Here is a 14,491-nt window from a genome sequence, read left to right on the forward strand (position 1 = left end):
TTTGTGAAATTTTACTGAGTAAAATATATATATTACTCACAAATAGTTAGGGATATTTGGATTCAATTTCAGCCTGAAGCTAAAATGCACAATAACGTTTATGCGTGCACTTAATTTGAATTTCTCTTAACTTTTCAGCCCTAGTCCAACTTTTCAAAGTTTCAATGGGCTCTTTGCACGTATTCTCCAGTGTGGCCAAAATATGGCTTGGTGCTTTCCGGTTTAGAAAAACTGCATTACTCGACATGTTGTGTTTACAGAACTTGCCCAAACTATCGCAAACATACATTGTCTTTAGAAGACATCCTCCAAAGCTCCCAGCAGCAATTTAAAGAAGGACTTTAAGATGTTTTAATGACTAAGAATACAAGGCCGTTGAGGGTAAATGTATTATCCGCAAAGGATATGACATCACGGCGCTGTTCCAAAGAACCCATTGATCAACAATACCTCGCCAGTTTGAGGCTTTAAATAAAATGTTCTCAGATGGAAGTGGCCACTCAGCTTAGCGTGTGCTCAGCAAGTTGCATCAGAGTTACAGAGCGACTAGAAAAGGCACAGGAACGCATAGCGGTCCTTGCAGATTTATCAGACAATTTATGGCTCAAACACCTGTTGTAAAGTTGACCATTCAGCTCCTTGTTAGAGAACAAAGTAATGAAGATAGACACCCATCCATCCATTTTCTGAGCCGCTTCTCCTCACTAGGGTCGGGGGCGTGCTGGAGCCTATCCCAGCTATCATCGGGCAGGAGGCGGGGTACACCCTGAACTGGTTGCCAGCCAATCGCAGGGCACATACAAACAAACAACCATTCGCACTCACATTCACACCTACGGGCAATTTAGAGTCTTCAATTAATGCATGTTTTTGGGATGTGGGAGGAAACCGGAGTGTCCGGAGAAAACCCACGCAGGCACGGGGAGAACATGCAAACTCCACACAGGCGGGGCCAGGGATTGAACCCGGGTCCTCAGAACTGTGAGGCTGACGTTCTAACTAGTCGGCCACCGTGCCGCCTGAAGATAGACAAATGCAATCAAATGCTTAGAGAGAGTCAAATGAATAAATTCACCTGTAAAGTGAATTTTAGGTTCATCCTGAATTGATTTAATGCAAAAGTCAAATAGCCTTAACTTTTTGGGAGAACTGTATGTTCTATCTATGATGAATGAATTACCTGCTGGGGCGGAGGTGGCTGCATGTAGCCCTGCGGGGGCGGCGCCTGCATGACGGCCTGAGACGGAGGCGGCGGCGGCGGCGGCGGAGGGTGGGGATGCCCTGTTGCAGGCTGGTAGCCAGACGGAGGAGGAATGGGCTGGCCGGTGGTCGCCATGATGTAGCTGGTCTGAGGAGGGGGGTGCTGGGAGAGGACAGTCGGAGGAGCCTGGTACAAGGGGGGAGGCTCAGAGTTCTCGCTGGAGCCCTGGCGGCTCAGCGTCATTTGGGTGAACTGGGGTGCCAGTTCTTCTCCCTGGGAGTGGGGGGTTCAAGATTAAATCATACATAAAACGTCTGAGCCTTCTATGCACTGTTCTTTTTTGTTTGTTTTTAATTTAACTTAAATTTAAAATTTGAGTGAGCGAAGGCATCAGGCACGGGGGTTTGACTCAAATACGTGTTTCCAACTGTATTCTCAATCATACATTTTTTAATTCAGCAACATACATACAAACTATCAGAAAATAGAAACACTATCTTTGAATATAATTAACTATTCTCTCACCACACATCAAATGTATCTATTTAACAATGAGCAAGGAACATTTAAATGGTAGTATTGAAATGGCTTTGTGCAGCAGAGGTAATTAAAGTTAATACCAATATTATTTCAATGAGAGTGGATGGTGTCAGTGTGTAGATGAGTATATCATTGGTTAATTACTGTCTGAATTTCTTAGTCAAACAACAACAACAAATGTAATGACGCCACAAATTGGGCCAGTACCATAGTGTACTGCTGGGGAGGAGAAACTGGCAGGAGAACCTGGGGACAGGAGGGGCTGGTGTAGGAGACAGGCTGAGAGGGCTGCAGAGATGCTACCGGCTATACACACGCACACGAGTGCACACGCACACACAACCAAAAGAGAGAGGAAGAGCACAGCGAGAGGAAAGGTGTCAGAAGCAGGCAGAAGACAGAAGGAAATAAAGATACATGAAGACATTGGAAAAGACGTGGGTCAGATCACAGGAGAAAAGCTGTTAATGATCAGACGGACTGTTATGGGAAAACATTACTGAATGATGAAGATTCTTAAAATCTCTAAACTTTTTTTATATTACAAATGAATTACAAGGAGAACTTCTGTAAAACAGAAAACGCGGCTCCTCACCTGAGCAATGATGTGGTTGCCCATCGGGTGTTGCTGCGGGGTCGGCAGCAACGCGGTCTGAGACAGGGCCTGGGGCTGCGGTTGCTGGGGAGGCTGCGTTGGGCACGGGAGCAGGCTACGGCTGGACTGGGAGGCTACAGGTGGGAGACACACTTCAGGACTGACCAGGGGCAAGCGTACTGATGCAAAAAAGTACACCAGACACAAATCCAAATTTCTGCACACAATTGTGAGCATGTAATTTTAAAATATGATCATATCAAATTTGTTATTTTTAAGTGACAAATATCAGTTTCTTAGACCACTACAGGGCTAACAAACTGGAGTGACTGCAATACTAAAATAAAATCTCCTATAAGGATTATGAGCGTTGCACCACACTGCTGTAAGTCTGAACACGACTGTAAATGTTCATCCTTTCCCCTAAACCGGGAGTGGCAAACCTGTTTTCATGGGAGGCCACATCATATTTATACTTGCCCTCAGGGGCTTGATTATTATGGTGAAACCACATAAGTATATAATCGATAGGAGTATAACGCCACAGCTAAAATCCCAGTTTGGTAAGTACCATGGTTTTAAGTTCATGGTTCGGTTAACATTCGTCACAGTAAGGAAACAACATGCAAACCAAATTGCATTTCTTTTGCGTTAATCAGAAATCAGCAGAATAACATCTAATACGAAACATTATCTTAAACCTTTTCTTTTCAGGAAAGTGCAACATCGTTTGTCTTCTTTTCAGGATATGAAAAACATAGACAAGCGCAACAAAAACAGTTCGGACTGTTTGAATTATGCTATCGAATCACTAATAAATGGCCTTTGCCAGAGCCCAGGAGAGGCTGATTAAATTCCACTTAAAGTTGCATATGTACTCTGTTAGTTTTTTCTGGCTAGTCAGAAGCTGAGCTGCATTGTGTCAGTTTACACTTCCTGTCCTTTACACAAAACGTTCTGTGTGAGAACCCTAATAGTCACCACCATCATATTATATAATTTCCCCTACATTTGGTCATTCATAATTTTTATTGCGAGTTTTGAACAGAACAATAACTCAAATTGGCCCTTTTCTTAATACTCAGATGCTCAAAGAAGAGAAGCCTTCGTGAGCTTCACACTTGTGCCTAAACGCTTTCCAGTTCTGTACTTACAGGAGCGAGAGCCTTTGCAGCTTCCCTGGGAGCCTTTGTTGCTGCCGAGGCTGTCCCCGCGGGTCAGGATGGATATTCCAGAGAAGCTGCTGGCCTTGGTGACGGGAGGCCGCAGCGTGCGGTTGGAGCTGTCTGAGTCGGTGCTGCTCCAGGGCCGCGGCTCCAAGCATTTCATGTCGCTGTCTGTGCTGCTCTGACGACTGTTGGATGCCCGGCTGGAGCTATCGCGGTTCCCTCTGAGAGGAGACGCAGGAGGAGGGATGGAATAAAACAAAAAGAGGATTAAAATAGGGGTATAAACAGAGCCAGGAATGAGGAAGACATAAACAGAGTTGAAGTCAGAGTTGAAGAAGAAAACGTACAGGAAAGAGCAGAGGCCCAGTCAAGTCGTAAACAAGTGCATCAAAAATGTGACCGTATGAGTATTAGGTGTGAGGACTCTAAACACAGATGCAAAATACAAATCAGGCAACGAGCCACTTGACAAGAATTTGAAAAGACATTCAAACACAATCTCGCTGAGCCACGCGCGCGAGCGCAAACACACACCCAACCACAGACACACGCGCGCAAACAAACCAAAGGAACACATGCAGAGGGAGAGAGGAAGAGGTGGGGGGGGGGGGGGGAAAAGAAAAAAAAAAAAGACGCTCCAGACAAACACCAGATTCTTTGACAGTGATACAGGATGAGATGACACTTGCACAAACAATCCAAGACGGGAGGAAATAACCACATAATGAACTGAACATGATGCAGACAAATAATGGAGAGGTTGTCAAACTGAATACAGTGGAACCTTCAAATCCGACGACTTTTAGTTCGTTAAAAACATGTTCGGAAAAAATTCCTTAAAAGTCGTAGTGACTGCGCAATGATCTCCAGTAGCCTTCTGGATGACTGAGGAGAAGTGTTGGTTCAGTTAAGTCATGATTAGCGCTGTTATTTGTTACATTTTGGTAGGTTTCCACTGTTTTAACCTGTTCTTGTCAAGCAGGGTACACGCATATCAAATAATCGAGACAGCTTTGGGCATTTATTCCCCCGTTCAAATTAAAGTTGTTTGTCTGATATCGAAGAGATTATCCTGGGCGATTACTTTGTGGTGTATGGTGTTTAGAGAATGTTCCTCTCCAATCTATTCAGAAAACAGTCACCTGACAATTGTAAGTTAAAACCATTTAATATTCACTATCGCAATTCCTTGTGTGTGTGGTCAACACCGAGTTGTATGAATTTATGAAAATTATAGTGGTTAGCGGCTGCCTATACTTGTATGACATTCAATATTGTTACTTAAAATACTGCCTGTACAGTTAATAAGGGTTTATAGATAGGGACAGTACGTGGACTCCGGAAAAAAATAAATGGACATACAGTATAATTAATCTCAATTGGTAACTGTTTTGCACCACGGAACGCACTTTGGAGACTTTGGAGGTTCCGCTGTACAAGAAAAACAGCACATGCGGAACAAAAAAAAAACAGAACGCATACTTAGGTCATTTCATACAACATGTACATAAACCCACAGACACTGAATATAAAACAAACATCCAGACACACACATTCACATGAGCTACAAAATAATTGTCTGCTATCACTGGTTCACCATTACAACTGTTTATAACACTAGGTTGCCGTATACACATCCTGGTTGGCCTTTTGCGGTTTGGTGTTGTGATGCTGTCACCCAGGATGAGGGCAGCTGTCGAGAAAACCAATAATCACACTGTAAGGGGAAGCACCACTCTGGGAAAGCCCTCCATCACAAGAGCGCGGCTATGCTTACAAAGTTACTGATGTAGATAAGGATGAGGAGCGCGTGCAGAAAAAGGACTGACTTGCAGGGAAAACAGGCTGTGTGTTTGAGTCCTTGCTGAAAAGAGTGATGTACAGCCGTGTAGCGGCGGCTGAAAATACATCTCATTCACTGTAATTAATGGAGGATCTATTTTGAGTCTTCTCTCACATTTTCCCTCTCTCTTTCTGCACAACCTATTTCAAGGTAGGATGCCATTTTCTATAAAGGCCGATCCACGTTTACAGATAGAGATGAAATGAAGGATCAACTGGAGGAGGAGATAATCACTTATTTCTTTTCTAGGCTCTCCTTATGACAGTACTCTCTACCACACACACACACACACACACAGGCAGGCGGTCAAGCCATTTCTTGTCTAATCTAAACACAAATCACTGAAAAAGATCTCAGTATAAATGTGAGATCACCTTTACACATTCACTGCCATTGACGGCTTTAGAAGTAAAATATCCATGTTAACTGGGAAGGCTGACAGTGAATGAGTTTTAATATTGCAGCAGGAGAACTTGTTTAGAACTTCCGAGTGGCAGCCGGTAAAAGAGCTTCTGTACATGCTGCTGTTATGGTTAGCAACAGGAAACCTCTTAAAAGTGTATTTGCTTAAATATGTGAACAATAGCATTAATGAGGTTGTGTGATAGTAAAGGTAATTACAATTATCATGCATTTGTTCCTCGGGGAGGTAAAAGGGAGCCCCTCGTGATTTGCGACAAGGCGTCTATTAGAGTGGAGGCCACCACAGTAAATCGATGCTAGACAGCAGTTTGGAATTATCCCAGCTCTGCAATCTCCTTATGTTCGCTCCATTACATCATATGACTGTTGGCGACATGTGGCATGCTAACATAAACTACAAGAATAGGTCAACCACAAAACAAACATGTCGCTGTGGAGGCAATGTGAGTACTTTATACAATGGCGGTGGTTGATGGTAGGTCCAAAGGTAAAGTACATCAGTCAGTACTCAGTGAAACCACAAAGCAGCCATGCATGGGAGCCCCACGGTGCAGTAGAGTGGAATAGCCATCAATCAGCAGACTATGCCAAGCAGAGATACCAAAACAAACAAAACAAAAAAAGTCACTACTATCATCACTTATCCACTTTCAAGTATGGGCATGGCAACACACAAGTACAAGTGCAACAGCACCCCAATACCTAAAGATCTGCCTCCTCTTTTGAGAGCTAGAGCAGTAGCCCTCGGTGGAAAGTCTGTTGGGGTTAATATTGGGAGAAAATGCTGGCATTACAAGACTGTAGTTGACAAGTGGGGAAAAGGGGGGGTTGGGGTGGGGCGAGGTCATCACAGTGCAACACTTTAGATCCTGAAAAGGATGAGGGAGGGGAAAAATGCACACAAAGCAACATTCATAATTGTTGAAAGCTCAGGCTTTCCTTTTCTCTGCATATTATACAGTATTCTTTCAGCTTCTATAGCCAGGGTGCTTTTGGAACAGAGATGACTGCTCTGGCAGTCGACTTATATTTAGCACTGGAGCCCTTCCTTCGATTCTTTCTAAAAGACTGCAGATCCCTCATGACACTCACCAAGTGCTGAAGAGATATGATTTAGGATAACTTGGGCTGGTGCATTTTGTCTTTTCTGATAGTAGTATATTCGTAAAATCACTTGTGATTTTCTCCCCCCAAATCAGTCCTCTCTGGCCCCATCTTGTTGTACCCCTCCTTTTATTTGTTTTAAAAAACCACCATGCCTGAGGAAACACAACCCATCAGAGACAGAAGGCGTGACTAACGAGTGCCAATCCTTCTCTTGCACTTGCGGACACATTCACAGCAGGCACAGCTTCGCGCTGTTATGCCGTTACCTGTTACATTGGGATTGAGGAGAAAAACTTAAAAAAGATGGTAAATGGGCTTTACTTGTACGGAGCTTTTCTACCTTCAAGGTACTCAAAACACTAACACTGTTTCCTCATTCACCTACTGATGACGCAGCGTCAGCAGCAACTGGGAGTTCAGTATCTTGCTCAGGGACACTTGGACATGGTCACAGGTGCCAAGGATTGAACACACAACCCTCAGGTTGGGAGACGACCACTCTATCACCTGAGCCATGCCTCTGCAGTGAGGACTAACCAGATTCAGAGAAAAAACAAGGGTGACGTGAACATAGGAGCTGCCTTTCAAAGGTGGAGGAGCCACAGGCAGCTGAGGGGATTTAGAACTGACGAGGAATTAAGAACAATTCTGCTCGACAGTCAAGTTGACCTCTTTTTGATTTTTAATTCATTGCACAGATTTGTAGTATTTGTGCAGATGCAGGTGTGTATATGCCACTAATATTTGTATTTTGATGATGTAACGCTCACTTCGATTGGGTACACCTGATTTGCGCATTTACGTAGGACTCACATGGGCAGCTATCCAATATTTGTATCCACATTTGGAATAATTCCAAATAATATTCCATATGCAAATTGTGCCACTTTAAAGGAAAAAATGAACTGTGTCACTTGAACCATGTAGTATATAAATCTAACCTTAGAATTGTTGACTAGCGCTAGACAGTCACAGAACTCAAACTTGGTTACACTTGTTAGATTTTGTGCTTAAACCTTCCTCTTTTTATGAATGAAAAACAAAAAATTAAAGAGCGAGTGGCAATGCCTCATCTTACCTGTTGTCGTTGATGTATCCATTCTGAGAGGACTGTAAAAAAAAGGACACCTGCACATTATGAAACGCTTCACTCAACCTGGGGCACTGTCATATTTTACATCAATGCAACAGCTTCAAAACTCTCACACGATGTAATGAAAAATTAAAAAACCCATTGACAGAACTGAGTCACAATTGGCAACACTAGACATTTCAGCCAGTTGCCGTTGTTTGGTGCTCTAACCTCAGTTTCTGCCCCCCCCCTGCTATTATTTGACTGGATAATCCAGGTTTTGACACATTAATTTAGAATACCCTGCAGTGAACACATCTAACACCATAGCCCACTTTCACTCATGCCAAACAAAAGTTCAACTTTAAAGCTTTTAGATACCCCTTTAAAATAAAGTCAATGAATGGTGAATTTTACAAAAATGTTATATGTATAGGAGAAGGAGACTGTAGCCCCTCTGTTTGCACTTTACACAAACCAAGATCCAAAACTTACTTCTCGGGCAAAGATCCGGTCTCGTACCCGCTGATATTCTTCCTCTCGTTCCTCGATGGATTTGCTACGCCGGCCGTCCTGCAGTGGGACACGGATCTAATATTGGCGGGGGGGGGGCATCCGATTACAATACATAAGGGACAATTATATGTGACAAAATTAGAAAGCAGTCCACTAGAAAGTCTACTTAGTACACTGAGGCTGTATTCTACCTGATTATCATCCTTGTCCATGCTGGCATCATCTCTCTTGAGAATGAATTTCTTCTGGAAGTCCATGTTGCGCTCATCCTTGATGTGTTCCGAGAACCTTTGCTCGGGGCTACAAGACCATAAAACCAGTATTTAGTGTTGTGACAAAAAGTCAAACAGTCTTAGCCGAGGTCCTGAATGAACGCTCACATGCGCGTGTTGCCCGTCTTGTTGATGATGACCGCCTTGCCCGTCTGATCCACATTGTGATCCATGCCAAAGTAGGCAGCCACGCGGTGCAGCAGCATGCGGTGATATGATGTCATCTGAGGAAACTTCTTGTACTGGTTACTAAGAGGAATAGAACACACACAGTTAAGTGAGTAGTAGGGCTGGATTATCCAATTGTGATTCCGCCCCTCAACAATGCGATTACGGGTTTTCCAAAGTCCTTGTATATTTTCAACAAACAATAAATTCATCTGTATTACAATAAACAGGGTCTGATTATTCCTTTTTCACCCCCCCCCCCCCCCCCCCACCTTCTAATAGGTTAGGGTCATGCTAAGATAAAGGCAAATGAAGCATGAATTACTAAGAAAGACTTTTTATTTATCTACTTCAATTGTAGTTGTAAATTTACTAAAAAGTAAATACTTTGACTTGCAATCTTGTAAGCATTCACCACAATTAAGCAAAATGTTGCCAAAGAAGAGTATATAAGTCAGTAAAAAAATGAAAAAATTAATTAAACAAATACACGTAAATACAAGTAAAAATGCAGATTACCACAGTAAAGCAAACAAATCTGTGGCTTTATCATGTCAACATTATATGTAAAAATGTGGACTGTACTACTTAAACACTAAGACAGTCTATAAATAAATAAAATATATAAAAAATTATTTGATTGATCTCCAGTCATTAACGTCACCCATCTTAAAGTACAGGAAAAGTAAGGAGAACAAATATCTCTTTTTATCAACTTATATATGTTTATATGGTGTAACATCATCTGAAATTCAAAAAAACAGGGACAACCGCCGGCATGCATTCTAAGCAGCAACAGTGACGCCTCACCAATAAAACGCAGAGTAACATTTCGTCAGTGTCTTAAGTTTCATTCACGGACTCAGAAGAGGCAACGTCTGGCCACATATCGACAAATTTATCCACTAATATGTGGTCACTGACAATTTTGCTGGGGGACGCCATCTTAAAATCATGTGACCGGAGGATGCGTTTTGCTCAAGTAGTGAGCACAGTTTTTTTTTTTTTTTACCCCGCCAGGAAAAACCTATCTAACATGTTAGATATTCACCTTAAGACCTCATGAGACAGAAAATTCACAGAAAATTATGTGCGCCCGATGCGGTGGTGTGTGGCCTGCTCCCAATGACCAGTCAAATTGCTGCCTTTGCAGTTAGAAATTGTATTTTTTCACGTCGAAATGTTTTGCAAATGCAATTAATTGTTCAGCCCTAGTGAGTAGACTGAATGAAATGACGCTTTTTTCATAACAAATACAAATACAATCTGTCATCTCGCGACCACGAATAATCTGTCTCGGAAATGTGACTACCAGAGCCCTGATAATCAATATCTCCCAAGATAGTCAGTTAAAAGCCGCCCCGTATTAACTCACAAACTGTGTTGCTTATCTTAACACCGTGACAAGTCTAAACACACAGAAATTTATGTGAGAGCCATTCGATAGAAAGTAACTTACTTGTCGTCATTAATGAACTCCAGGATATCTTGTTCTAGTTTGAGCAGCATCATTCTATCCCTGGCAGCCAAAAGTGGCGAAAGAGAGGGAAAAATTAGTGGCAGGACTTGTTTACTGGCTTACTTTTACATTTAAAAACATCTATTGCTCTTTGTTAACAAATGATGTTTATTTACATTTTAAAGAGTTGCTCATCTAGGAAGGAATGAAAGTCAATCCCTGCCTTTCCTTAAAGTCTGGTCTTTTATTCATTTTCAGGAGTTATGAATCAAAGTAAAACAAATATTTAACTGCAAACCACTTATGTGCCACAAAGAACAAGTGAGTAAGGAACAAGCTCCAACCTGGGATTGTTTTTCAGTGTGTTGACCAGAAACTCATGCACATCGATACCCGTGGAGTCGGTGTATTCCTGACTGGAGTCTGAGGAGAGAAAGACAGAAATTTAATTCCAATGTAGTAGATGATAGAAGGATAAGGTGTAAAGTCAAGAAAGCTGCTACAAACAAAGCCATAGCTTCTGACATGGTATCAACAATTCCTTGTTGCTCAGGGGAGGATGAACATTAGGAAACGTAATGCACGCTTTTCAGCCCGCGCAAGCGCACACACACTTCAGGGGATCGTTTTCCACTATTTTCTACTACACTAGGACAGCCATTTGAGCTCCGCTGCACTCAGTCTAATGATGCCTGAGGGCCACTGCCCAAAGTGAAAGGGAGGAAGATAATGAGAGAGAAAGAGCAAGGAAACCCATTTCCTCAAGAAAGATATTACCTTTATTATCTTACTCTTGCAGGTATTAACAAATATAACTGGACATCATCTAATCATGTTTTTTTTTTTGTGTGTGTGTGTGTGTATATGTCTTCAATTTGTAACGTAACATGAATTGAGCTGAGGCTTAGATGCGTGTTAAGATGTAAAAAGCTATTGAACAGGATCCTTGCATACTGACAGTCACGCCGGATTCTAACATTTTTATTAGGGGTGTAACAATTTATTCACTCTACCGATGATGTGATACAGTATCAATTCAGATGTCCTGCTAACAGTTCTGTTTTTATAACTAAAAGGGTCCAACGTTAAAGCTGGCCCAATGGCCCTACGCCAGTATGGCCCTGTGTCGGGCCACCACATACCTTAAAGACACTAGACCATTACAAATTTATAAATGTGAAATAATCATTGAAATTTATCGTAATATACCATGAATATAAAGGGCCAGTACCAGTTCTTCTGACAGGACCACAACAACCTGGCTCATGGTGGCCCCCAACGGCCACCACTCAAAAAAGCTTAATGTCAGACACTGACTAAAATGCCTTTTGTTACAGGCTATATTTAAGTAAACTGTACGGCAAGACTGCTAGAAGAACATGGCAGTTATTCAAGTTGTTACTATAAAAAGTGTTATATTTGAATGAAACCTACAACATGTTCAGGAAAGGTTTGGTACTTGGTATTGACGAGTTCCCAAATGTAAGAGGAAAAAAAAAGTGGTGTCGGTGCACCACTATTGAAGAATGATTTTTGCATGACTTGCACAGAAAACGGTCAGGGCTGACAATCATAACAGTGAACATGTTCAATATTTAAAATTGCAAATCCTAATGCGTTTGTGGTCAACACAGCGATCACCAGAGCCACGGACATGGTGATTGTGCCGTGAAATAGAACGAAAGCTTCAGGTCACTTCCAATTTGGTTAATTCTATTCCTTCTTCGACTATTAAGCTGTCTTTTTTTCACATATTTCCGGGAGTGTGGATGCCATGTGGCACCGTGCTGACTCTCTCAGATCAGTTTTGGTACAAGACATTTTGTTTGGAGGAGGTGACTCGCAATTGTTGTTGGTATCATGTGTCTGCTGTGGTGGTAGCATTTTTTTCCTCATTGTGCGTGGGGTCTCTCACATTATAAATAGGTTAAGATGTGTCATGATGCATGGAGAACACTTTAGTCATACCAGCCTGGTTTACACATTAGCTCAAGTTCAGGCTCCGCAATTAACTTACCACGCGATAACATCTTCCGTGGACCCTTGTCCTTCTTCTCCTTCTCTTCATTTTCAAACTCATCCTTGGAGGACTTCTCTTCTTCCTTGTCTGATGGACAGCTGATGTGAAGCTGGATGATATCCTGGAGGAAAAAAAACAACAAAAAAACACATTGCATCAATTCCAAGGGGTTGCACACCAAAAATGACACAGAAACTGATTGTAGGTGTTCAGTATTTGAAGTTAAATAGAGTGACGGTACCGATTCTGGAGGGCCATCATTGGAGAAGAGACCAGAAGACTCCTCACATACTGCCAGACTCCTCACCAGCTTCAGTTTAGCATTAGACTGAAACAGTGAAGACATATTTTACCAGTTCTTTAATATGTATCTGCTAGTTGGGACTAAAGATGGTTGTTGCACGAAATAAGCGTTACAGGGTGTAAAAAATAAGTAAATAAAAGTGCAGTTCTGCAAGGAAAGAGGATGGCCTTATGTGTCACGTGGCGAACGCACAGAGGCTAAATGCGGCAGAGCTCATTACAACACTGCTTTCCTGAGGCAGATTACGGATACTGAAATAAAATGAGGGTGAGCCAATTGTTAAGATGGTAAAAGCTATACGACAGTCATCCACTAAGGCATAGCTTGAGCTAAATCAATCCGCTTCACAAGTATGGTGGACATTTAGATATTTCTATGGCATAGCCATAATAAATAAATAAATGAATGACTGAATGAATGGTTATATCAATGGCCTGCATAACTAACTAGCAGGAGTGTCCAATAGCTAAGCAAAAAGATCGACAAATTTACCTTGGCCCTTTTCCTGCCATGACTGTGGTTAGGAGCCCGTTTCTGCAAGACAATTTCAAGAAATGATTACAATAACTGAAAAGGGAAAAAAAAGGTTGTTGACTCTATTGTATAAGTAAAAATGTCTTTAGTATTATCTTTAACCAAGGTGATGTATAATTGTAACAGAGCACTTGAGTAGCATTAAAGGAAGAGCAATTATTGTATTGCTAATACGATGTGTGACTTCTACCTATGGCCAAGAGAAAAATATCATTCTAAAGTTGATCTACAGAACCTTAACAATTAATTTTGTCTACCAAAAAAAAAGAAAGTCTGAATGGTGTTTTCAAACCTATTGAAAAGAGGTACATGGACATTTGGTTCATTCCACCCAACCTGTACATCGTGTGAGGAGCTATCGTCAGGCTCCAGACCTTCTCCTGTCCCTTCCTTGAGGCCCTGTGGCTGAGGGGAGGTCTTTCCTCGACTGCAGAGCTCGATGAATGGCCCACTCTCTCCCTCCTTCTGGATGTCTGGTGTCGGGCTAACTGACATCTTCTTCTGGGAGAGGGAGAGGGTGGGAGACGGGAAGGGGTTGGGTGCAGGACCCAGGAGTTTCTGGAAGGAGAAAAAATATATATATTTTTTTTAATTTAAAAAAAAGAAAAACTCAAAATAATTGTGTTTGTATATGGGAATGTATTCATAGCTACCTCTGGGTGGTATCAGATCGTTTGTACACGTTTTACAGTGAGACTGGGTGGGAAACACTGGAGAGGAAGGCGCAGTGAAGAAGCCACTAAGGTAGTGCACTTGGCTGGACTGCAGCAGGAGGTGAAGTGCAGGCCATAGTAAGCCTAAGCCTTTAAGGTTGGGATGGAGAGCAAAACGTTGAGTTCATTTGTGATGCTCAATTGTTTATTAATAGGCCTTGATTGACTGGCATTTTTATTAGACTAAAGTGGGGTACACGCATACATATAATCAAGCCTAATTTAAGCATTTTTCCTTCCCATCAAAATCAACAAAGGCCTGATTGTCTGATAGCTATATATGGAGTGTGCTAAGAGTGATATACAGTGGGTACAGAAAGTATTCAGACCCCCTTAAATTTTTCACTCTTTTTATATTGCAGCCATTTGCTAATATAATTTAAGTTCATTTTTTCCACATTAATTTACACACAGCACTCCATATTGACAGGGGAAAAAAAGAATTGTTGACATTTTTGTAGATTTATTAAAAAAGAAAAACTGAAATATCACACAGCCATAAGTATTCAGACCCTTTGCTCTGTATTTAGTAGAAGCACCCTTTTGAGCTAATAC

The 14,491-nt window shown here is 41.8% G+C and overlaps 1 protein-coding gene across 7 annotated transcripts in view; it reads right to left on the bottom strand.

Moving 5' to 3' along the window:
- LOC133408823 (R3H domain-containing protein 2) overlaps positions 1-14,491 on the bottom strand; it is a 52,738-nt gene that overhangs the window by 7,744 nt on the left and 30,503 nt on the right. For 4 of the 7 annotated variants that reach the window (XM_061688078.1, XM_061688080.1, XM_061688081.1 and 1 more), the window contains 15 exons: positions 13,877-14,026; positions 13,560-13,781; positions 13,182-13,223; positions 12,627-12,713; positions 12,383-12,506; positions 10,710-10,788; positions 10,366-10,425; positions 8,847-8,987; positions 8,658-8,766; positions 8,446-8,541; positions 7,957-8,006; positions 3,491-3,726; positions 2,337-2,470; positions 1,949-2,047; positions 1,181-1,474 (listed from right to left, as the gene is read on the bottom strand). In XM_061688078.1, coding sequence (XP_061544062.1) covers positions 1,181-1,474; positions 1,949-2,047; positions 2,337-2,470; positions 3,491-3,726; positions 7,957-8,006; positions 8,446-8,541; positions 8,658-8,766; positions 8,847-8,987; positions 10,366-10,425; positions 10,710-10,788; positions 12,383-12,506; positions 12,627-12,713; positions 13,182-13,223; positions 13,560-13,718 — 1,710 coding nt within the window. In that variant the 5' untranslated portion in view covers positions 13,719-13,781; positions 13,877-14,026. The remainder of the gene's footprint in view (positions 1-1,180; positions 1,475-1,948; positions 2,048-2,336; positions 2,471-3,490; positions 3,727-7,956; positions 8,007-8,445; positions 8,542-8,657; positions 8,767-8,846; positions 8,988-10,365; positions 10,426-10,709; positions 10,789-12,382; positions 12,507-12,626; positions 12,714-13,181; positions 13,224-13,559; positions 13,782-13,876; positions 14,027-14,491) is intronic. The other 3 variants (XM_061688083.1, XM_061688085.1, XM_061688084.1) reach the window with 3 other exon arrangements.

The sequence above is a fragment of the Phycodurus eques genome, chromosome 10 (assembly GCF_024500275.1).
Source record: "Phycodurus eques isolate BA_2022a chromosome 10, UOR_Pequ_1.1, whole genome shotgun sequence".
Lineage (NCBI taxonomy): Eukaryota > Metazoa > Chordata > Actinopteri > Syngnathiformes > Syngnathidae > Phycodurus > Phycodurus eques.